Source organism: Centruroides vittatus, unplaced genomic scaffold (genome assembly GCF_030686945.1).
Source record: "Centruroides vittatus isolate TY-2023 unplaced genomic scaffold, ASM3068694v2 contig_854, whole genome shotgun sequence".
Taxonomy (NCBI): Eukaryota; Metazoa; Arthropoda; class Arachnida; order Scorpiones; family Buthidae; genus Centruroides; species Centruroides vittatus.
The window spans coordinates 2,316,905-2,341,635 of record NW_027122558.1 but is presented as its reverse complement, the minus strand read 5'-3'; the positions used below and the strand labels follow the sequence as shown (position 1 = coordinate 2,341,635).

The window sequence follows — 24,731 nt, the reverse complement described above, 5'->3', positions numbered from 1 at the left end:
TATGTATTACTTGTTTAAACTGTTGGTCATTCTTTCGGAGTTGTTCGAAATCTAATTCTATAGAGAAACCGTATGTATTAAAGATCTTTGACATTTGTATTATCCAATTGCGTTTTATATCTTTATCTCTTGATTTCTTGTATAATAAATATAATAATTTCGTTGTCAAATCTTTGTAAACATGTTATATAACTTTTAATCAAGATTGTATTTAATTTAAATCGCATTAACTCCAAGTGTAGTGTACTTCCCGGTATATTATATTCAAGTTGAAATAATCTGCGGATAAATATGTTTTGAATCTTTTTTAAGTCATGAAAGTCGTTTGCAAGGTCCTAGAATATAAGGTTAGCTCATAGAGAAGAAACGCTTCTCATTGGTTGCTTATTTGACGTCACTCCTAGTCGAAAACGAAACGTTTTACTATATCCTTATGGTAAAAACATTACCGATCAGAGGCTTGTAGCCTTAATTACACGCTAATATTTAATTAATTACGATTTATATTTTATTAAATGTAAATAAAAATGGATTATAAATAAGAAAAATCCGGAATTTTAAGCAAATTTTCGTTATTTTTACGTGTAAAGTTGAAATTAAAATGCGCTTTTCTGCTTTGTAAATGAAATCGATTTTATCTATTTTAAGATATTATAACAATAACAGTTTGTTAAAAGATTAATTTCGGTAAATCCTGCGTAGGTGATTTATATATAAATGTATTAACTTAATTTATATCGTCAAACGACTTCTTTTTTAAAACTAAAAATTATTTTGGTCTAATTTTTTAATTTTTGATATTCGTGTACCAAAAACAATATTATTTGCTCATACATATACAAAAATAACTTTGTCAGAAGAACAATTTATGTTATAAACATATTATTGATACCAATACATACAAATTAAGTGTTATGTAAAAACAATTATATCAGTGTTTATATGTGTTATATATGTGTTGTATTTTTATAGTTATTTATCTGTATGCAATTCTTGAATTTTTCTGCTAGAATTGCTGTAAATATTTTTCGAAATCCGGACAATAACGTTATTGGTGTATATTTAGAGGGATCTTTTCTATTTCCTTGTTTAAAAATCATTGTAAATATAATTTCATTCCACTTTTTTGGTATTAAACTATAAGAATACATTTTATTAAAAAATCTGGTTAAATAATGGATTAATTGAATGGGTAACAATTTAATAAATGAGTTAGAGATTCCCTCTGATCCCGGTGTTGATTTATCTTTTAAGTCATTAATACGTTTCTGAACTTCTTCTACTCTTATTAACTCGTCTTGATTTACTTGGTGAGACACCGTATATTCCGTATAAACGTTGCTTTGATTGTATAAGGTAGTCCTCAGAAAAGTCCTTAAAATAATTTAACCATCTCTCATAGTTTATTCTTGTTTGTATAGAAACATCCAATCTCTTTTTTCGAAAATTATTAATTAGCTTCCAGAAAACTCTAATATCTTTTGATTCTATTAGTTTCTTATTAATATTCAATCAATATAGTTTTTTTTTTAGCTCTAATTAAGCTCTACTTTAGATCTTCTTATGTTTAATATAATTCATTAACATAAATACGTGATGTAATTTTAAGTTGTAAAATTTAACACGTAATTCCGGATGTGAAGTTATATTGTCTGTTTTGAAGCTTATTTTAAGCCGTTACTTCGCATTTGGTTTGAATAAACTCGAGTCGAAATGTCGAAATGTTTGCAGATAAAATGCAAATCGTGTATATTACGAATGCCTTTAAGTTTCGTAAACAGTAAAAAAAATACTCGTATTGCGTACGGGGAAGATGCTTCTAAACTCCGGATGTGTGAAACGTGGTTTTGAAAGTTCTTCGGGGAAATTTTGAAGTGAAGGATACAAAACGTACGGGCCCCAAAAGCCGTCGAAGAGAAATTGCGGGAAGAAATTGTTAAAGATTGACTCGTGAATTTGCAAAGAATCTTAGTGTGTTGCAGACGCGTATTGTTAAAGCACTTCGTCCATTGAAATGATTGCAAAACATGCCGACGATTTTGTTCCGCACGCAGTTTGTGTTTTTTCACTTATGAAAAAACGAACCGAATCGAGTATAAATTTCGTCGGACGAAGGTTAAATAAAGCCGTAAGGTTTTATTTTATTTTTCAGTTGGTTACTCATCTTTATATTAGAGAACTTTTACGGACGAGTGAATAAATTAAAGTTAAAATAAAAAGTATTTGTTATTAACCGAAAATTTGTTCTAGCGGGCGGTGATTGTTCCGTCGAGCACCCTGGCACTCTGTATTTGATTAACGCCATTTCGATATACGCGGTAACACGGAGAAATTTATTAATTACATTAGGTTTACGTCACACAGCGTGAAAACCACGGACGTGATAACATTGTTTGGAGAAAATACTGGGTGGGCGTCGTTCCCGTCGAAGGGTCTATGGTATCCACGTATTTTAAAAATGCACATTAATATAAGAAAAATGATCGCGTAAATTAACCAGGGGGTTTATCACACCGGTTATTCACACTATGTGTTAGATTGGTCACTCGGTTTATCACACCGAGTGATCAATCTAACACATTTTAAACATTCTTTAAATTGTGTACAGTAGAGGAATAAAGAATTTTAAAAATGTGTTAGATTCGACACTCGGTGTGACAAAATTTTACGTAAGATAACCTTTCTAGTTATATAAATCAAATACTATAATATAACGAACACTACACAGACTACAACTGCAAAAAGTTTTGGACGAAGCAATGTCGCCGCGATAATATATAGGACAAGTAAACATCGGCACAGAAAAAGACTTCCAGCCCTACTTTGTGCCTTAAAATCGTTACACGTACAGTACATAAATTTGGCCGAACGTTAGAATATCTTAAGCAGTATCAGTAAGAAGTTTCGACAACGGGTTTATGAGTTAATAAGAAGAGATGAAATCGGGGTTAGGGCGGGATGTCCGGGTTTCCTAGTAGTTAAACAGGTCCGGGTAAATATCGCGTTTATAGAAAAATTATTAGAATTGATTTGGTTTATTTGGCTGAGGCAATGTAACACGTCGGCGATCTACTAAAGAAGATGCATTCCGGAAAGACTTTTACGTGAAGCTGGCCTCAATTTAAGTATTACTAACGCAAAGAAAACCCAGAAAACTCCACGTAACCGGTCCGTTGGCAGTACAGTAATACTCCGAACTTACGCGATAGGTGGGACCGAGCGATAACCGCGTAAGTCGGGGTATAATTTCGCATATAAATACATACAAATTATTTTTAATTGGGGCCGGAGACTAAAGAAAACAATAATTTAGAAAAAAATGTTTAGTAAAATCTTAGATAATACACATGTATAACAAATTATATTATTAAAATCGTAAATCGAAGTTATTTTGTTATAGAAGGCTTCCTAAAATCTAACAAATTCGTCTGACGGCTCAAAGATGTTTTTTTCTCCCACAAAGTTTCCTCGTAGCGTGCTAATAATTTTTTTATTTCTCGTTTTGTAGAAGAAATGCGCTCTTCGTTGGAGTCTATATTTTCTAAAATTTGTAACCCATTTTCAATTGAACTGAAGTCTTCTCTCAAGTTTTCGCAGCTTCGAGAATTTTTTTCTTTACCTTTGATAATTGTTCTGACCGTCGATTCCGGTAGATCAAACTTCTTTGCCAATTCACAAATTTCCATTTTTGTATCCAAGTCTTTAATAATGTTAACTTTACATTCCAAAGAAAAAGATGTTCTTTTCTTGTTTGATGCAGAAGAATCAGTTCTACTTCGTTTGGATGACATAGTAGAGTCTCTGAGTCTCCGTAGATATAACAAACACAGAAATAAAAAAAAAACACAAAATAAATTGTAGCTATTCGTCGATTCCGCGCGACATGTCCGAACATGTAAGCTGAACAATAGTGTGTGGGGAGTGAGTAATCGAGAGTTGCGTGGCGCTCAAACGAAAGACGAATCGACGAGATTTGAAAATCGCGTAACTCCGGGTTCGCGTAAGTTGGGGTATTACTGTACTGTTTGCATTAATCTCAAGTTTTTTAGTTTTGTACAAGTTGTTATATACTGATATAGTTTATGCATTTTATTATATTTATTTCAAAATTTCTTGTGTTTCGATTCTGCTTATGGTATCTGATTCATAAAGTGATAAAGGTTTTAAGGGGGTCGAGTTTTATTAGACGTCCGAAGAGAGGAGGTGGTTACGTGTAAAAATGCGAAGACAATTGATTTCCTCCCCCATTAACAAACGCCGAAAATAAAATAAAACAAGTTAAAAATTGAAAACAACAACAAATAAACTAGTAATAACACAAAGAAGTAGAAATTAAATTACGTTTTATATAAAATAGATTACGTTTGTTTTTATAAAAAGTGAAGTCGCGATACAAAGGGTACTCGACTGGACTCAAATGAGTGGATACACGATAAAAAATGATTTATGAGATAATGAAAGACGATAAGAAAAACAGGTAAAAAACGAGATATTACGAATTCAGTAGGTATACGAAGGCCGAGCCCGTAATTGAGATTCGTCCATTAAAATATTTATAGAAAAGTATACGATGAAAATATTTTAGACGATTGATAAAATCAGGTAAACAACGACGAGTTCTGGCAACTTCTGGGTTATTTAATTCCGAATGAACTTTACGAAATAAATTTGGGAAAGTTATTGCCAGACAGGGAGGCAGTTTAAAACAGAATTTCATAACATACTTTTACAGAAACACCAGAACATACCCCGTGTTTGACAACGTAACAAATGTGATCGTGATAAGTTAATTTGTTGTCAAAGATAACACCGATAAGATAATGTTAAAATAAGAAAGATAATGTTCAGAACAATAGGAAATAACACAAATTGTTTCGTTGCGATTAATATAAATCGGGGGAAGGGATGGGTTACGAATTAATGAGTAACACATAATACTCATGGCGCTTAAGAACGAAGTGTAAGGTAAAAAATACAGGTAAAAATCTCGTGGGTACCGCTTTCAAGTGCTAAGCTTATCTTTACCAAAGAAAACTGCTAAGAAAAATTTTGACCGTCATCTGAATTGTCACATATTTTTACAAAATCTTGAGATTCTGCACACTAAAGAAAACAATTTTCTTTCGAACGAGATATTCGGAATTACTTCGGGCGTTTGGGGGGCGAAGAAATCGACCCCCGAAAATCGGCAACCATTTCCTGTATATATAGTCAGTCGGTGACAATTTTACTTTGGCGAGGAGACACTGCTCAGACTCCCGATTATCAATTTAATGAGGTTTTATTTTTGACATGAACACTGGGCTTCTTTCGAAAATAAAAAAAATATAATGCTTTTCTTCAACAAGTATCAGGTATTAATAAAACAGTGAAATGAAATTACCGGTATATTATTAATAAAAATAGAATAGCATACCTCACATTGAATTCTTATGATGTAAAGTATCTTTAAAAGTATTTTTTATTAGATAAATATTTATACCCATATACATAAATAAAACCACTGTTTCATAAAATTATGTGTTTTATTCATACCTCGTCAACGTAGTTAAAGTAAAATTATTTCTGGACTTTAGCTTATATTTCTGCCTTATTAGAGGAATAAGGCAGAAACATAAGCGCAAAACCAAAACGGCTTAAAAACGTCTACTGTCCATCCAGGAGTCGCGACAAAACTTTAAACAAAATGGAGGTTCGAAAATGAAAATAGTTAGAGCACCAGTGGTCTAGACCCTGAGCGAGCATTACTGTAGTTCTAAATTATGCCGCTGTGGCAAACAGCTCCAATAGCCGGAACTCGTTTCGTGGTATGGTCTGGTCAATTACAAATTACGAATTCTTTGTTCGTAATTACAATTAATTAAAAATAAAATAGGTTAATTAACGTTTTGGACAGAAACCTACTCATATATAAATGATTTCTCCATTAAAAAATACGATAATGTTTAGAACAAAACGCTCTATATCTTGTAAGGTTATAAGGTGGAATTAGGAATAAAATAATTGATCTCACACTAAAAATGTTTCTGGAAATCTTTACTGGCTACGAACTTCTACAATTCCTGTTATGTCAGATCTGTAAACAAATAATAATACCTTCATTAACGGACACTCCCGAATAGCAAACACCTCTACTTAACGGGCGTTACTACATCCCCGGACCCTTCAAATAGAATATGTATTATATTTACTTGTAAATAGCGGACATTGTAATTAACGGACGCCCGCCATCGTCCATATCCAACCCTAAGTTCCGCCTTCGATATTCCCAAAGAATTATGTACGTACGAAATATTTTAAAACTAAAAAAATCGGTTTAAACTCTTTCGGGGACGAATTTTGTCCACAGCAGTGGAATAAAGACGCCGAAAATGGGAGTGGGGAGGAGGGCGGGTTGTATAAAGCCGAACAATACTCTTTATCTGCTGGAAAACACTAATCTAGTTAAGTTGTCAATCGTCGCTTATCGTCATACATATTGTTTTTATAATTCTGTCTTACTGTTGGAATTAAGCTTACGGTAGCGAGAAACCGTAAGCTTTTCCCGCGTTATTCATTCATCCGATAGGAACCGTTGTAACGAAAAGAAACTTAAAGCGGTTACGACGACAGCGTCTATTCTGGTGAAAGTTCAAAGATTACGAAGGAGATTTGAGGGCAACTTTAAAGGGAAAGAACATATTCGGTATTATGGCATTTACGATATTCATAATCATAACTATTTGTGACGGCTTAGGCGTATTTTTTTTTCTTTTTTTTTTATAAATCATTTGTCGAAGAAAAGAAAAATGTTCGAAAAATTACACTACTAGTCAACTACAAAGCGGACATATCCCTACATGGATTTTTATTAGTCGCTTAGATCGTAAATGATATTATAAATGCGAGAATATCGAGCACATTCTCCACTCCCGAAAGTGGCTAGCAAATCGCCTTGATAACTGGACATTCGAACTTTGCCTAAATCCACCTTAGTCCACCCTTCCGTTGGTAACAAGTTTCGTTTTTCTTCATCGTTTTTGCCGATTTAATAATTAATCAATGTACAAATATTTACGTTTTGTTGTAATTACTGTCTGTTATAACAGAAAGTATGGCGATCCAGCAAAAAATGACCCCTTACAAAAAAAAAAAAAATATCGGGGGTAATTTCTGTGTGTGGATGTTAGTGCGTATAGGTGTGTGTGGGGGGAACGATTTTGTTAACCCTGTTTGAAGCTTAATAACTCCTGTCCTTTTTGTCGAAAATTAATGAAAATTTTCAGGGAGGTTTGTTTATTAGGGGATTGATGCTATTAAATTTTGATGGTTAAAGGTCAAGGGGTGGGGAGATAATGGGGTCGTGTGTATTTCCAGTAGGGTCTAACTTAATGACGATTTTACTCATTAGCATTTACAATTGCTTTTATAAAACTCATCTCTACCGTCAAAATTAAGCTTTCTGCCATTTTATAGTTCAACATGTAAAAAGTTTTTAAAATAAAATATGATAACAGTCGGTGCCACCAAAATTTTAAATGTTGCCGAGAAAGTTGAGCAACTCGTTGCTTGTTGATTTGTGATAAGTAGGTAAACACGACCTGCTGTTAAATACTTTAATATTTTTCTCACTGCCGTCGTCGTCCTTTATTTGTCCGCTTGTCTCGATACGGTCGTTTGAACTTCGCCTACGACTATATTTTAAACCACACCCGCCTAGTTGAGTTTTATTTAACGTATAACGAGTTCCTCAATGGATAAACAATTATGAATGCATTAGTTTATTAGTTTTTCTCTCTGGATCGGGTGAAAAAGCCGACGTTGCGTATGCGCCACGATGCGGAATAAATTGACATTAATGCTCGCTCGGGGTCTAGACGTTTGTAGGAATTACTGCCTCCTATCGTCGGTGACGTTGCCTATTTGGCAACACTCAATCGACGGTCAGCTGAGAGGACTGAAAGTGAAGGCGAGATGTTATTTGAGTGTTTAATCGTCGTTTCCTTTCTAGGAAGCAGGTGTCGTTCGTCGAACGTGGTGGAAATCCGGGCCAATTTCTCGAAGGAGTACGACAATGCGGTCCGAAGCGATCGACAGATCACCTATTGGTATCGATACGAGTTCGGCCACAATCAGGTGAGTACGCCCCCTCTCGGTACAATAACACTTCCGAATGAGTTACTGACCGTACCCGTTGGGGTACGATTGAAAATGTGATGTCTCTGTTGGGACCTTAACGCGACTCACGTCCCGCTAAGATCATGGCGTTTAACCATTTAGTTGCGTATCTATGCCGGCTTCGAGTAGCCCACCCGACCGTTGGTGGAGTACTTTACGATATGTAGTTTTAGAGGAAGCGGGGGCTCGATCCCGCATGGTCACCGAGGTGCGAGCGATAGCTGGCAGCGACGCACGCGACTGCGTGCGAAGCTTGGATCGAAGCGAACGACGCGGAGCACGGAGAAGAGGTGGTAGTACCGGTCGAAAGTAAAAACTGTCTTCGGTCGGTATGGGTTAATGCATTTTTTAATATATGTGATAGGCACCGATCGCCGTACTTGTAACAACTCGCGGGCGAGCGTGAACTGTGGGCATTAGGTTCCGCATTTGGAGGCGATTATCCGGCAGAGAATCGCCCGTCGGGCGTTTCTTTAATCTTTACCGACAAATATTGTTAGAATGTCAAATAGCCGTGTTGTGCTGTGCGTTGAACACTCTATGGGCTTAGTGGAGCATGCAGCACGACTATATGGCATCCAGAAGTTTGTTTTGGGCCGATTTGGGGGTGATATCTGGTCGAAGGTTGCATTTAGAGGTACGGTTCCTTTGACTTTTTTGCTCCTACGGACGTGCCGTACGTTTCTGTTAAGTTCCCAACGGTGTCATTCACATCTGCAATCTTATCTTGTGTCTTACCCTCTCTTTTTTCTTTCTCGGCCGGCAAATGTGATTAACTCCTCCTTTTGGTAACAGAAATTTTTGGCTTGGACTGTTGGCGTCACCAGTTAAATGTTGAAACACTGTAACACTCTGTTGGGGTACCGGTGTATGTTGAATGAAATTTTTCTCTGTGAAAACTTTCGTAAAAGTTTTTTCTATGATTGGAAAACGTTACTGGTAATTGATGGTTCTATCGGATAATGTGTGTATGTAAGAAAGAGATTATTTCTGGAGGGGGTAAATCCCTTGTTTGGAGTTTGCATCTTACTGATGTTTTCTAATGGTCTTGCCTTACTCCCTTGCAGAAGACTTATCCTTCTCTCAGTCTTCCTACTTCTGTTGGAATGGGTGTCCCTCTGCCGGAGGTCTCGGAGTCCATTTTGGCATCTCGTGTTTCGCTTGTCATTTCCATTGTTGCCATGGCGGTTGGTCAAACTAGAAATTCCAAAGATTTTCTATTGGCTGTGAAAATTTAGAATTTGGATGGTATCCATCGGGTGGTAAAATAATTTTACTCGAATTGTCCCAACCAAAATCTGGTATAATTTTGTTGTTGCTGGAATACGATGAATTGTTAACGATGTCTCTTTGTTCAAAAAGAACTTTTTGAATATCCTCTATCAATGTCTTTCTTCTTTCTTTCGCTCCCGATATTTGTTTTATTTATAAAAGAAGTGGGAAGAATGTGTATTTAAACTTCAAGTATGAACCATAATGATTCAAATGGAATGCCAATTTGAAATTTGCAGATAGAACTATAGTTTCGATAGGAAGTCGTTGCAAGAATTCAAAATGTTCTAGAAATGTTCGTGGAAGAATTTAGAACCTTTCTAATGAAAGCTGATGAGAGTCATCGTTAAACAATTCTGTTTAATAGTTCAAAAATAAAATTATTTACAACCCCTTTTAGTCGTGTGGAGCCTGAGTAGTTTTATTTTTGAAAATTAACACTAAAGACGGACAAATAGAGATCGGAAAGTCTCGGTTGGAAAAATTAATTTATTAACTTTTTCGACCAAGTTAAGCAGTGTCGGGATGTGAATTTATTGTGATGGAATATAATAGTTCTTTCTCAGATAACTCTAATATTCTTTCTTATACAGTATAATATTTTAATACCATTTTCATAAGAAAACTGTGAATTGCATTCTTTTTGTTTCCCATAAAACATCTTTTGATTGCTGGAACCTCAAATTCAGTATTTTTTTCAAAAATTTTATATGAATAAATTCCTCCTTAATATTTGTGCGTGTGGAAATTTCATTTTCCAGGATAAAATGTGTATTGTTCGTATGTGTCTAGTAGTTTTTATGTTTCTATTTGTCTGACGTCGATATTCCTATTTTTAAGTTTGTAAAGCATGTAAGTGTCCAGGCACCTTTGTAATGAACCTGAAATTTTCACTAATAAATTTTTTTCAGTTAATTTACTATTAATTAAAACTAACCTTCTCTTTTTTAAATTACTTTCAAGTATAATAAACTCTCTTAGATTATATTCAACAAATAAATTGAACTTCATTACCTTAAAGTCTACATTCATGCTCTATTTCTAAATTGTTAATTTGTTTCGATGTGTTTGTTGAATATGAACATGATGCAATTTTAAGGAAGTTATTCCGATTAGTGGCCTGTCTAAAATTTTTTACTCTTCTTTTGAATCAGTGACTTAATATAGAAGAGAGACAACAATACATTTTATTCTGCATCTGGAGTCCATAATCACTTGTTAAAAGCAAAGAAAGAATTGACTTACTATCTTTGAATTTGAAATACAGTAGATATTTATTGGAGTGCTAGACTGCATGGATTGCTGTATTTTTGCAAAAGCATGGTCTGGGTGCACTGGTAGATGCCTCAAGACTTCTGTTGTTTTATTTGACAGTTTGTCATTCAAACTTTATATATTACAATGGTTTAGGGCCCACCTTTGGCTGAGTGGAGAAAATCACCAAACACTGAAAATTGGTTGTAAGGTTTGTAGTTTTGTGCTTTGCCATAGGGTTGGCAGAGTGAATTTTTCTGGGTTTTCTTCATGTTCATAACCCTAAATAGGGATCAGTTTCCCATAAAGCAGATGTTTTATGAGATCCTCCTGCAAAAAGTCCTCCTGGGAGACATCACCCCTTGCAGATTGCTTATCTGTTGCATTGCCCTATCCCATTGAATAAAGTTATTTTAGGTAAACGAAAACCCATTTGTTGAGTTCATTATTGCAAGTTAAAATCAGTACATAACTCATACCATCTCATAATCTGCTCTCGCTTTTAAATTGACTTTCAAACATAGCTAATACAGGTATACCTCGCCTTACGTCGGTAATTGGTTCCAGGAGAGGTGACGTAAGTCGAATTTACGTAACTACACAGTCGAACAGTAAGTTCGACTGTGTAGTTACGACGTAAGTCGAAACTACGGTGGAAAACGCCAATAACGAGCACATCAAGACCGCTAAATAAGACAACAATACAGAAACACAGATGTTTTTGTGTTTCGTTCTCTAGAATTTATGATGATTATATTAACATTTACTGTAAATGTACATATTTTAATATGATTTTATATGCTTTTAATGCTTCTCTAGTTGTATTACGACTTCAATATTTGTGGCAGACGGATGTAAAGTCGAACAAAATGAGTTAAACTTGATTTTTATTTTTCCATGTACTTTTTTGACAAATGACTTATAATCGGGAACAACGTAACTCGAGGTATACCTGTATATTGGTTATTTGCTTAAATTACAATGGTTGTCTTGTAATGTTTATTGCATGTGATATGTTAATATATAAGAACAATCAAAATATTTTTTAGGATAAATATTTTCAGATTTTTATTATTAATTATTAGAAGCAGTTTCAATTTGAAATGTTTAAATTTGAATCATCTCTTATAAATAAATTTTTTAAAAGAAAAATCCAGGATAAAATATACTTTTGAATGTATCTTTTTAGAAATTTATTTATAATATGAAATTTTATGGAAAATATCCGAAGTCACGGAACTTCTACTCGATTTGCATAGCCATAGGCGGGAAAGTAGCCTATAAAGAAAATTTGACTCCGCCGATGTGGTTAATTTTTCCTTAGATGATGAAAAGGACGACAAGGGAGACATCAATATTTTTTTGTATTAGTCTTTACTATTTGTATTTTTTTACAAGATGTTTAAAATTGAATTGCCTCTGTTGTGTTGTTTATTGTTGTCAACATATAGAAATCAAATTTGTATTAAATTTGAATGTTTTAAATTAGGGAGAAGTATCTTTTAACAAACTATTCAAAAGTATATAGGATTGAACAAATTTCAATAACTTCTTTTTGCTTATAACGGCATTTCAACCAATTTTTGTTTTCTAAATATACATTCAAAGAAACATTTTCCTTCTATTTTTACAGAATTCGGCTATCAGGGTAAAGGTGCACAGCATTAATGCAACGAGAGGAATTCCCATTTTATTTGTTGTTAGACAGCAACAGGCAGTAATTTCATGGCAAGTTCCACTTGTTTTGGAAAATGTGTAAGTAACTTTATTACACCATTTTAATTATTCAATTTTTAAATATTTAATTATTTAAAATGATAAGAAAAAATCCAGCAATGAATTGCTCCAGTTTCCTGGTAACATTTGGTGGCACCATCTGTTATGATATTTTATTAAAAAAACTTATTATATTTTTAACTGTTATAAAATGGGAAAAAGCTTAATTATGAGGGTCAAGATGATTTTATAATAAAAACAACTGTAAATGCTAATAATGAGTACAGTTATCATTAAGTCTGACCCTACTGGAGATACACACGATCTCCATTTATCTCCCCACTCCCTCAAACTTTAATCACCAAAATTTAATAGCATCAATTCCCCTAATAATACCTCCCTGCAAAATTTCAAAAATTTTCAACAAAAAGCACAGGAGTCATTAAGCTTCAAACAGGGTAAACAAAATCATGCCTTGCATGCACACACACGTACATGCACACTAACATCCATACATACAGAAATTACCCCTGAATTTTTTTGCATTTCTTGACGTTTCAAGATGTTTTAAGTCCAAAAATATAACGATCTCGGGCCAAACGGAGACTTGTCTGTGAAGAGCACAGCGCCAGAGACCAGTTGAGGTGATCCCGAGTCCGGCTTAACCAGGCATGTCTGTGTGAGGGCATAAGTAGGATACAAACTGCCAGTTGTCTTGCATATAGCTGGCCTGCATGCAGCTGTCTGTAAACAGTTTGCCGAGATACCACCCTTCCCGTCAACACTGCGAGTTAGATAACTAAATGTGAGGTTAAAACCAGGTGGTCTGCTGAATTATCGAGCTATAATTAGACTAAGTTAATAATTAGATACAAGGTAACTTAGCCTAGTTATAGCTTGATAATTCAGCATATCAACTGGCTTTAATGAAAAGTTGGGTTCGTTCTATTGTTTTTTTATATATAATGTGAGGTTTTTGTTATAATTTCTCTGGTGGTTTCTGAAAAAATTACAACAACAAATGAACACATGTGGCATGTAAAGGATTTCTCATACGTTTTTAAAGACAGACAAGTTTATAAAGGAAAAACTGTTAATGAGCTTGTATTTACAGTTTAAAATTAATAGATAACCTTCAGTGCACAATCTGCACTTGTTTTTGGATCAGGTTTGAAATAGAGAGAAACACAATTTTTTAGTGGAGAGGGTCACATAACCCTGCCAGTATATATAGATGCTTCCGAGGCATATTTCCTCGACAGTAACATCAAGTTCGAGCAAACAGCAATCCACACGGAAGTATATCGCGAACTGGGGTCGGACGTAATTTTTTGTTATAATGTAGGTTATTCACATAAACTACTGTAATTATTATTTATATTGTCATTAAAATTGATAACGACTTGAGCAAAGTTTAGCATACTACTAAAATGCAGATGTATAATTGAGAAATTTGAAATTTTTTTCTAAGGATAAAAACTGGTTCTATCAGTTTGTTTACTTGTTGAATCCTTCTAAATTTAATTAAAAATATATAAGTCTTGTGTAGTTAAGATATTTAATTAAGTATTTTGATTGCTAGAAGTAAATGTGATTTGTTTTCATTTTTAAATTGTATTTTGATGATGTATCTGCTCATCTTTAAAATTGATTTTAATAATAATCAGTTTAAATATGGAACAAAAACTGCATGTAAAAGTCATATAATAAAGGAAAAAGAATACTTTAAAATGTCTATATGTAGATAAATTAGAATCATTATATGCATACTTTTGTCTTTTTAGCTATGAATATAGGACAGTCGGCCACACCTTATGTCCCTTACAAAATTATTTGAATTCGGACAGACAAATTCCTTTTGGAAAGCAAAATGTATATATTGATGTTTCGTCTGCTTCAAACGATTCAGTAACTTTTTCATTGTGTGTTAAAATTATCAAAAACTTTGTAATGAGGTAAGAATACTTTTATTTCTTCTTTACCCATCTAGAATATAAAATGGTGTACAGTCCATAATAGTTTATCTAAATGATTTTAGTAACATTGTAGACATAGTGGAATTTAATGAAAATAAAATAACTAGTATTTGATCTTTATATTATCGTGTTTTTGTTGTATGAAATTTTTGAATATGTTTAAATAATAATAATCCAAGCTCTTGTTGTAATTAATTGGGCTATTATTATGCTATAATTAGAAATAAGTAATTTGGTACTCGAGGTAGATGTTAGGTGCTATCTCTTATCTAAATTAATAATTATAATATTTTATTAAATAATTTAGATCATTCTGGAAGAAAAGAACCATCCCAGAGTGTGACTTGAACCCACAACCTCTGTTTATTGTGTGGTGCACTTGCCAGTTACGCCATCCAGACCCCGAGCAAGTCTTTGCTTCCAGATGTATTTAAATTTAGATGTAACCATTCGTGGTTACTCATGATGTTAGCTGGGGTGACTCCTATGCCTGTGGCCTATGTACTCCTCCACTGATTACAGCGAGAGTTTGGATTAGTATCAATATATTAGGCTTTGGGATGTTGATGTATTTAAATAATAAGTTTGATTTTATGTATAATGGATGATCAAAGAGTTTCCATTTGAGGGTTGTGAGGTCTAGTATGTTCATTTCATTTAGAAGAAATCATTGCTGGTGTTAAGGCAAATGTCCGATTGGCAAATATGGTTAACGATATCTGTCTGATAGAAGTCGGTTGGGGCTGTTGCATAACAAGTCTGATACGGTCCTTTTGATGTCACAGTCGACTTAATAGTCGTCCTTTCGGAGACATTTTTATAGGGGCAAAGGTATGAAGATTGCAATGCAAGAGATCTGGAATTTATGGTGGATGGACCTTCCATTTAAGGATATCCTACTTCTGCTTGATGATATTGTTAACATGAGTGTATTGTCACTACCTTTACAGAGCTTTTCACATTTGGTAATATATATATATATATATATTTTACCAAACACACGAAAAATAGGCAAAAAGCACTGAAACCATGAGTGAAATGCAAGAAATGCTTTCACAGCACATACAGATGTTTTTACGTACCACTTCCAGATTTTTAATAGACATTAGATAAGCAGAAGATGATAAATGTTTTTGGCTATTTCGGTGGCTCTCCCCAGATTAGAAAATCTTTTCAAAAACTTTAAATATTTCTGTGTGTGTTTTTGAACTGTTCCAGTTTTTGGGAGTTGCCTGCTTTCACAGCAAAAGCAAGACACAACTTGGGCATACAATAGATGGCTTATACAAAAAGTGCATTTTTCACTGCACAAGAATTGTTCAAACTCCATGTCAAATTTCTGTTTAATTTAGAATTCAAACTATGGATCATTTGAAGTACAAGGTATCACTTATAAGATTGAAAATATCTGAAGAAGCTATTAAAAATATTACATTTTAAACTGTTACCTCGAGTTGCAAATTTATCAACTTTTTTATTAGCAGTAAAGGATCAATTTTAAAAACAATACTGGTTTACTGCTAAATTAACAGTAATTTTAAAATTTTGACTCCAAATGTGTAGATTCACACACTAATAATTGTTTTGTTTTCGACTCATTGGAAACAAAACAATCACAAGTGTGACAATTATATGCCTTTCTGTCCTTATCTTATGTTTAGTACATAATTTGTCCACAAGGACTTATTTTATTACTAGGACTTATTATGCTGGTGATACGGTTCTGCAATTCAAGAAAACATATCAGAAAAAACAGATTTTTCACCTGAACACACGTTACACGACATCATTGTGTTTCGGACCTGTATGTCCCTCAACAGCAGGTTTACGAACAACAATTTCTAAAACAAAATATAAAATTACTACAAAATTTATAAAATTCCTGACAGTAAAATAATAAAAGACCAAATAAAACTTATAGTTTTTTGATTTTTAAATATATCAACATTCAAAACATAAGTAGCAGTATGTTCCGAAACACAATGATTTCGTGTAACGTGTTCAGGTGAAAAATCTGTTTTTCTGATATGTTTTCTTGAATTGCAGATCCATGTCACCAGTAGTTTGTGTTTCAAGCATATAGTATGACTTTTATTTGTGTATGTATATATATGTATGTGTATATATATATATATATATATGCAAACAAATAAATATGTGGCATTAAAAACTTAATATGTGACTATTTTTTACTCAAATTATTAGTAAAACATATCAAATTACTGGTTACTGATACATTTTTTTAAAAATTATTAATGGTAAACAGTTGTCTGATAAGATAATTCTTACTGTTTACTAATAAATATAATGTTATGTTGTGCTTTTGCATAATATATCTTTGTTTCCATTAGAAAATTTATTAGTAATACACTTTACATTTAAGCTTGTTAAGTAATGTTATATTAAAAAAATTTAAATATTCTAATATTTTAGTAACAGCCCTAATGAATCAAATCCAGTTCATGTGGAAATCACTCCTTCTCAGCCTCAATACTTCGAATATCAGTTTCCTTCTAATGTTGATGTTGTTCTTGTTCATGTCACATCTGATGATGATCAGTGTATGGTGGTTTCAGTACAGGATATTAAAGTAAGCATTTTTTTAATTTTACCTAAATTTTATGCAGCTTGCTTATATATATATATACTTTTTTCACTGTAATAAATTGAGTTAATATGATAATTACAATTATTTGAAGATGATATTAATTGATCATATATCATATCATATATAATCTTAATATTACTATTAATATTATATATATTAATAGTAATATTTAAAATCCAGATTTATGTTAAAAAAAACCCAACAAATATATATATATATATATATATATATATGTATGCACAGTATGTGTGTTATGAAAATCTTAAAATATGTAGAAAAGCCTGATACGTGTTTTGGAAAAGAACTTTTTTTTAATTTGTAGTTGGCAGTGATTTGTATATTTAGAGTTGGGTTGCCATACATTTCACAATATAGCATGAACTTCATGCCAAATATCAGATAAGAGGAAGTAAAAACACACTGAGTGCATCATTAATAGTTTTTTATTTTCACTAGTGCTTTCAACAAACTTATGTTCATCATCATGAGGCAAACAAAGATTTAAAAATAGAATACAATGTTCTAATGTAAGTGGAACACATATTATTTAAATTAAAAACTGTTATGAGCATGCTACAAAGTTCAGTTATGCTAGATGTAACGTCATGAGATTTTGAACAGTTGTACTACTGAAAGGTGCTGGCTTCACACTCAGATTTTGAATATGCCCATTGTTTGACTAGATTCACGGGATTATGCTTACACAACGAGAAACAATGCCACGCTGAGCAAGAAAATGCATGGTTTTGCAAAATTAGCAATGAGGTAACGCGGGCACGCCGACGAAAACCGAAAAAATTTTTCGTGAGACAAAAATCGACAAAAACCAAAACTGATGATAACCAAAGTCAACAAAAACGAGGTATCACTGCAGTCTATTTTGGGAATGAGAGAGTGAAGCTGTTGTGGGAGTGGGCAAGTGAAGTGATCAGGGACTGGGCTGTCTATGGTGGCCAATGGGGTAAAACTCTTAGTAAATAAATAAAATGATTATATAAAATACTTAAATAATACAAATATATATCTAATGCATAAATATCAATGATTATACAATACACATACATGCTTGTCTAACATAACTCCTTCCTGTACCATATACCCTTATGTATACATAATAAATCTGCTTTTGGTTTTGGCATAAACTACATCTTGCTAGATACTTCCTTGTCATCAGCAAACAGTTTGCATCCTTATAATTTATAGATTGATAATTTCTGGCATGCTAGTAGATGGTTATTTTCTCAATTATTCTTTCTTTCCTTGGATTTCCAACAGTAGAAAGGAGTTTAGCATTCTTAATTGTGGACATTTGCTGATACTGAGGATAGCACCGAAAACACTGTGTTGTATTTTGTGTTTTTAACATCATACTCATGTTTTTTACTCTTTTGGGGAATTGTGCACTGTGTACTTCTGTAGTAGCTGTTGCACTTTCATCATCTAACATGATTGGGATTTCATAGACTTTTGAAGATGTTTAGGTCAATAGAGTCCTTCACAATTTGTAGAATGCCATTTTCTGATCTCAGAAAATGACACAGACAACAGCTGAAAATGTTAGAACTAATAAAATTCATATGCTGGTTAAGATTCTGTGTAATATCCTGGAAATTAGTCATAAAATAAAAATGGTAAATCTTATTTATTTTTACACTTAGTTTACATAATTGAAATAGTTCATAAACACTAAAAATTGAATTATGGAGTGTGGCAAGAAAGCAATGTTGTCTTTAGTTTCAATTTTATTAATTATTATTTTTGAATTAAATTTAAGAAGTTTTTAATAAAAATTAAATAAAATTATTAAACTTAATTATTAAATTATTGTAATTATTAGTTAATGTCAGAACGAGATAGTGATCTAACTGCCTGTCTTTACAAAAATTATTTTATATTAATTCTTAGTAGTTAGCAAAACTGTAGTCCAAATAATCTTGAAATTAATATGATGATTATAAAATATTTGGACTTTGTTGTTAAAGTATATCTACAATAATTTGTTAACAGAATTGAAGCAGAAAAAGCAATATTTTAATGCTTGAGATGGCAACTTCTAAACTGCATATCAGTAATTATCTTGCTTTTGATTGCCATACCAAAGGCATGGGTTTATGATAGAATAGGTTAGATGAAGGTTTATTCTCGTTCTTGCAGTTTTCTGTCGGATATATGCTTTTGCAGGTTATAACTTATGCCACCACGGGTTATTCACATAAAATTACTTTATGTACAGTAAAATTTTGGTAGAAATAATTTTTACATTTTAAGATAAATTTTCTAGAAATAAAATATACTTTCAATTGAAAGAATGTTTACTTTTTTCCTTAGTGTCCAATATTTGATTTAGACAGAAATATAGAATTTCGTGGATTGTACCAAACGATGTCAAGACAAGCGGGTATAACTGTGCAGGTAAGTGTAGTATTTTAATGATCTTAATCAAATATGAAATGAAATTAAGAATTTTCAGTGTTTTGGTATTGATGAGCCATTTTTTAGATTGAAATTTTGTAGCATGCAGGCTGGTAACAAAAAATGACAAATTTTAATTTTTGTCTCCTTAATTTGTTTTTCAAATTTATTAATATATCAAACTAACTTTAAAGGAATTAGGAATTATACTTTGAACATTTTTGAAGCTTTTTACTTCCTATTCGGAACTAGTTTGAAATAATATTAGTTTCCATTTATATTTGAATGCAACATGGAATTGGAATATGTGTTGTAACATTCTGATAAGTAGGAGTTTTTAAAGAATTATAGATTTATAAAAAGATGTGTTTAGTTTCCTTTTTTAACAGGCAAATCCATAGGTCTATTGCTGTTCCTACCTGCTTTTGATTTACTTTCTTCATTTGGGCAATAGCAACGTGCAGCTTTTTCATCACTTGTAGCGTCGGCATTTTTTTCACAAGCATAAGTTTTCGAGTCTTCTCCCACTTAATTTCAGTATCTTTGTTTACTGCTTAATCTGTAAGAATTGTAGTTTATGTATGTTTGATTATATCCATTTGATGTTTTTTTGAGATGAGTCTACTGTCCAAAATGTGTTGCCTATGTACTTTCTTTTTGTATTTTGTCTAACGTGTAATTTTTATATCTTGGATTCTTTTGTTGGTGAAATGGAGATAATTTCCAATTTATCATTACAATATTGGCATTACTGGGAGGTGTGTATTGTCTAATTATCTGTGCATGTTCTATGATTTTCATACTGCTTTTTTTTTTATGTTCATTTTAAAATATTAGTAATTTCTGTAATTTGAAGTTTTGTTAATTTGAAAATTTTTCTGTATCCCTTTTACTTCACTTTAACTGTATTGTGACAAATATCCAAATAATGAATGTTTTTCTTAAGGTTATTTAAAACTTTTTTTTCCTCTTGATGAATAATTTTATTCTTTTCCATTTTTATTTAGGTTGTTGTTCTAGTTTTTACAAACATCAGAATCAAAGCTTGATCCCTTGATTTGACACTTTTATTAAATTTTTAACAGGTGAGCTTGAGTCTTGCTCGGGCCTCACGTATCTATATTTAGCAATGTTTTCATGAATATTGCCAAATTAAACCAAAATCCAATAAAAAAAAAAAATGTAATGTTTACCAAAAGGTAATGTTTTCAACAGCTTTTGGCTATTGTCATCAGGTTGTGCTTTAGTGTTCAAACGTAGGACATAACATCAAACATCAATTATAAAATGATGGGAAAGGGCTGTCTGGTTAGTTGTTGCTGTAATGATGTAGAAAAATTAAAACAGAACCTCAAATAAAGATCTCTAGCCTGATGTAGGGTGTTTGTATCTTTAAAATTAATTACATTTTTCTTAAAGCTTTATATATTTCTGATATTTGAAGATATATATAGTTATTATTTTTAAACATAAACACTTTACATCAGGCCTGGGGATCTTTGAGTTCCCATTTTAATTTTTCTACATCACTGTAGCAATGCCCAATCAGACAGTTCATCATCATCATTTAAAGATCACTGTTTGATGTTACATTCTACTTTTGAACACTGTGGCATAACCTGATGATGATAGCTGAAAGCTGATGAAACTATTTGTTTTTTTTGGTAAATATTATGTTTTGTTTTTTTTTAAACTGTATTTTGATGGTGTTTTATAATTTATCTAGTTTTTGTGGTGGTTATGTTATGGCAATGTTTTCACATTCTAAGTTTACAATATCGAAAATGGATTATTAATGTTTGTATTGCAAAGAAACTTTGCTTTTATTTTCTTTTCGTCAATCTCAAGCCTGACATTTTGTGATTAGTAATCAATTCTTTCTCTTATTATTAATGGTTGCTTGTTTTGGAATAATAAGATAAAATATATGCAGTGGTTTCCTATTGTTCTCTGTTTATTTTTGCTATAGCTGATTTCTAACAAATAGATTTTTTTTCTAAACGTAATTTACTATTTCATAGTTCATTTTAATTTACTATTCATTATATATGTGTTTGGGTATTGAAGAATAAAATAAAAATGATGCTAATATGTTCGCATAGACAAGGCTATTGGAAATTTTTATGAATTTTAGTGGTTTACTTGTATGTAATTGAATATGACAAAATAATAATAATGTTCAAACAGTTTTTAAAATTGTTAATAAATAAATAAATAAAATAAACTGTTAAGAAACTATTCAAGTTAACCATTTAAGTATTCTAGTAATTCATTAGCATTACTACAATACTTGAATGCATTAGCATTGCATTTAAATAATGTTTACAAATTAAAAAAAATAATTCTGCAATGACTGAGGAGAAAAATAAACAATGGTACAATTATACATCATCAAAGACGCTCTTTCTTTATTCTCAGGAATTGTCAGATATAAACAAATCTCCCCTCTGCATAAACTGCTGACTTAATACTTGAATGGTCTCTAAATGTATAACAAGTGAAATATTTAAATTTGAAATGAACAAAAAGCTTAAAACATGCTTTTGTAATGTTTTCATTTGTATTTTTAAATTAAATTAATTTTGTTATTATTAACTGTTAATTTTAACATAGAAACAATACTTAAATTAATTTTATAATTAATTACATTTTTAAGCGTAAAGAATTTCAAGAAGGAAGATTTTATGTTGTACTTCTGTTGAAACCAACCAATGCTGATTGTTTAGGAGTGGCTTTAAATCATCCAGGTATTTTTTAATTATTATTGATGTATGATGCAATTTTATTATGGTATATATGAAAAAATAGATTAAAAATGTATAGGTTAACAACTGCTATTTTACAACTGGTAAATATTAGACAAAAATAAACACTGCAAAAACCTAACAAACCAGCAAGAAAATTATACACAAAGTGAGTTTGTTGTCTGCCGATGCCCATTTAACACCGGCAAAAACGTTCGAATTTTGTGTATAATTTTCTCGCAGGTTTGTTAGGTTTTTGCTTTGTTCATCTTTGTTTAAAAATGTATTATTCATATATAAAAATGTTTTATATAAAACAGCTGTGATAAAATATTTATTAATGTTTTAATTATTTAAGTATAATGTCACAAACTTTAACAGCTAAAGTGTTGAAACTGACAAAAATGACTATCTTTGTCTGAAGTATGATTTAAACCCCTTATCTGGTGAGAAAGAGAGAATATCTTAACATAACTCGGGTTAATATATAACTGAATTTTATATACATGACAATCTGACTTCTCATTTGATAAAAGTGTAATAATTATTCAATTCTTAATGCAGGATTTTCCAAAATATATGATATTATTTTAAATTACTGTAATTACATTAATTATTTCCTGAAAAATACATTTGTACACCAGTCAATAAAATCACTGTTTGATTTTGATCTTTCATCTGCATAGAAATGTCTCTCTTTTTTTTTTTTCATTGGCTCTAGGAAGTGCCATAAACAAAAATGGCAATCTTGAAAGAGAGAAAGTGTTTTGTGATTCTGCAGTTTGCAAAATTGAAATCAGTTGTCTGTGCAACAAGAATTGTTTTCCTTACATGGTGGATCACTTTAAAATTGTCTGCAAAACTCAGAAAATCATTGGAAATCATGTTGCATCCAACTTTCTGAACTATCAGAACACAAAATGCTTTCTCTGTTGTGTTGTTTCTTGTAGACAAAATTACATTTGAAAGCAGATGGTAGATGAAACTCAGACATTTACAGTATTGGTTAAACAAAATCCTACACCAACCTTTTGTTTTTCAGCACTAATTTAAGGAATTTTACAAATGTTTTCGAGATTCTTTACAGGTCTGTCAGTCCATTAAGTTATTTTTGTTGTATTTCAATAATATTTGAATGTTACCAAAATAGAACAAAAACAAGTTAATTTTGCAATATTAAAAATTTGAGAGAGTGAAATCTGTAATACACTTAATAATCTAACATTGATAAAATTCTTTTGAAATATTTTAACTATCTAAATTCCTCACAATTACCTTTTACACACTTAATTTGAGAGCAAGTGTTAATGAACTGATAAAAAGAATGATAAAAATGTACGAAAGATGATCAATACCATTTAAATTAAAATTATTTTTTATCATTTTGATTGCATAACAAAACAATATCTGATTTTTTTCCAATTTGTTAATATTTTATAAAGTTCAAGAAATTTATTAAGGGATAAATTTAATATATATTTTCATATGTGGATTATACAGGATTTGTTAATGAATAATAAATAAATAATGGCTTTTTTTTGTTTTGTAACCACGTAGATTTATGTTTGTAGATTAATAACAGAATAAACTACTTTAATTTAATAAAACATTTTATTTTCAGTTTTAATAATTCAGCAATTATAAAAAACATATAACTGTTAATTAGGAAAAATAACTACTCTATTTGTTTGATTATAAGCTGACAGTGATTGTAAGCCAACCCCATGATATTAAAAATGAAAATAAATAATAAATGGAAATTTAGTAATCAAACATAAGGAATAAATTTTACACCATTTAATTCAGTTGCCGTCACAAGGTGACTCAGGTTCATTGTCACTTGATTCTTTGTCACTGTGTTTGTACAGAACATCATCATCTGTGCCATCAAGCACATTCTAGATCAAACACTTTTTAAACGCATCAGTGATGACTTCTCTAGAAATGCTTTTTCATGATTGCAGAAGTTTGTGGAAACTTATCTATGGCAGCTTCTGGTGATATTTTTCCAAACTTTCAACTGTGTCTGTAAATGGCGTCACCTACTTTATTGACTGAATTAATGACACCGATTCTAAGCAGAGGGACATTTTTTTTGAACCACAAAAAATTAAAGAAAGGTTGGCTTGCAATCAGGTAAATACTATAATAAAAAGTTAGAGAAGCAATGGCATATGTGCATAGTAAGTCAAATGCTGTTTTATTTTGTCAATGTGCCATACTGTAAGGGATGTGAGGGTGAGGGAATTTGTACAAAGTTGGTCATGGAAAGTCATGGAATTTAAAACAAAAATTTGAGTAGGAACTCGTACCTTTTAATGTGTATAAGAGTTTATGCACTAAATAATGTCAATATTTGAAAAAATACTAACTTTTTACATTAGACAATGTCAATTTATAAGAAATATTACAACCAACTCAATAAAATAATTAATTATGTAAGGATCATTATATCTGTTTATTTTTACAAGTACTAGATTGATACAAACATAGTAAAATACAGTGGTGCCTTGACTTATGAGTTCTGACCATTCTGTGATGGAACTCATAACTGAAATTACTCGTATATCAAATCAATTTTCCCCATTGTAA

General features: G+C 31.7%; 1 protein-coding gene across 1 annotated transcript in view; it reads left to right on the top strand.

The window, feature by feature from the left end:
• Positions 1-7,886: 7,886 nt before the first annotated feature.
• LOC136982589 (SID1 transmembrane family member 1-like) overlaps positions 7,887-24,731 on the top strand; it is a 101,330-nt gene continuing 84,485 nt past the window's right edge. Inside the window, exons 1-6 of the mRNA XM_067279122.1 lie at positions 7,887-8,115; positions 12,317-12,438; positions 14,184-14,354; positions 16,809-16,965; positions 19,312-19,395; positions 22,052-22,142. Coding sequence (XP_067135223.1) covers positions 7,954-8,115; positions 12,317-12,438; positions 14,184-14,354; positions 16,809-16,965; positions 19,312-19,395; positions 22,052-22,142 — 787 coding nt within the window. The 5' untranslated portion in view covers positions 7,887-7,953. The remainder of the gene's footprint in view (positions 8,116-12,316; positions 12,439-14,183; positions 14,355-16,808; positions 16,966-19,311; positions 19,396-22,051; positions 22,143-24,731) is intronic.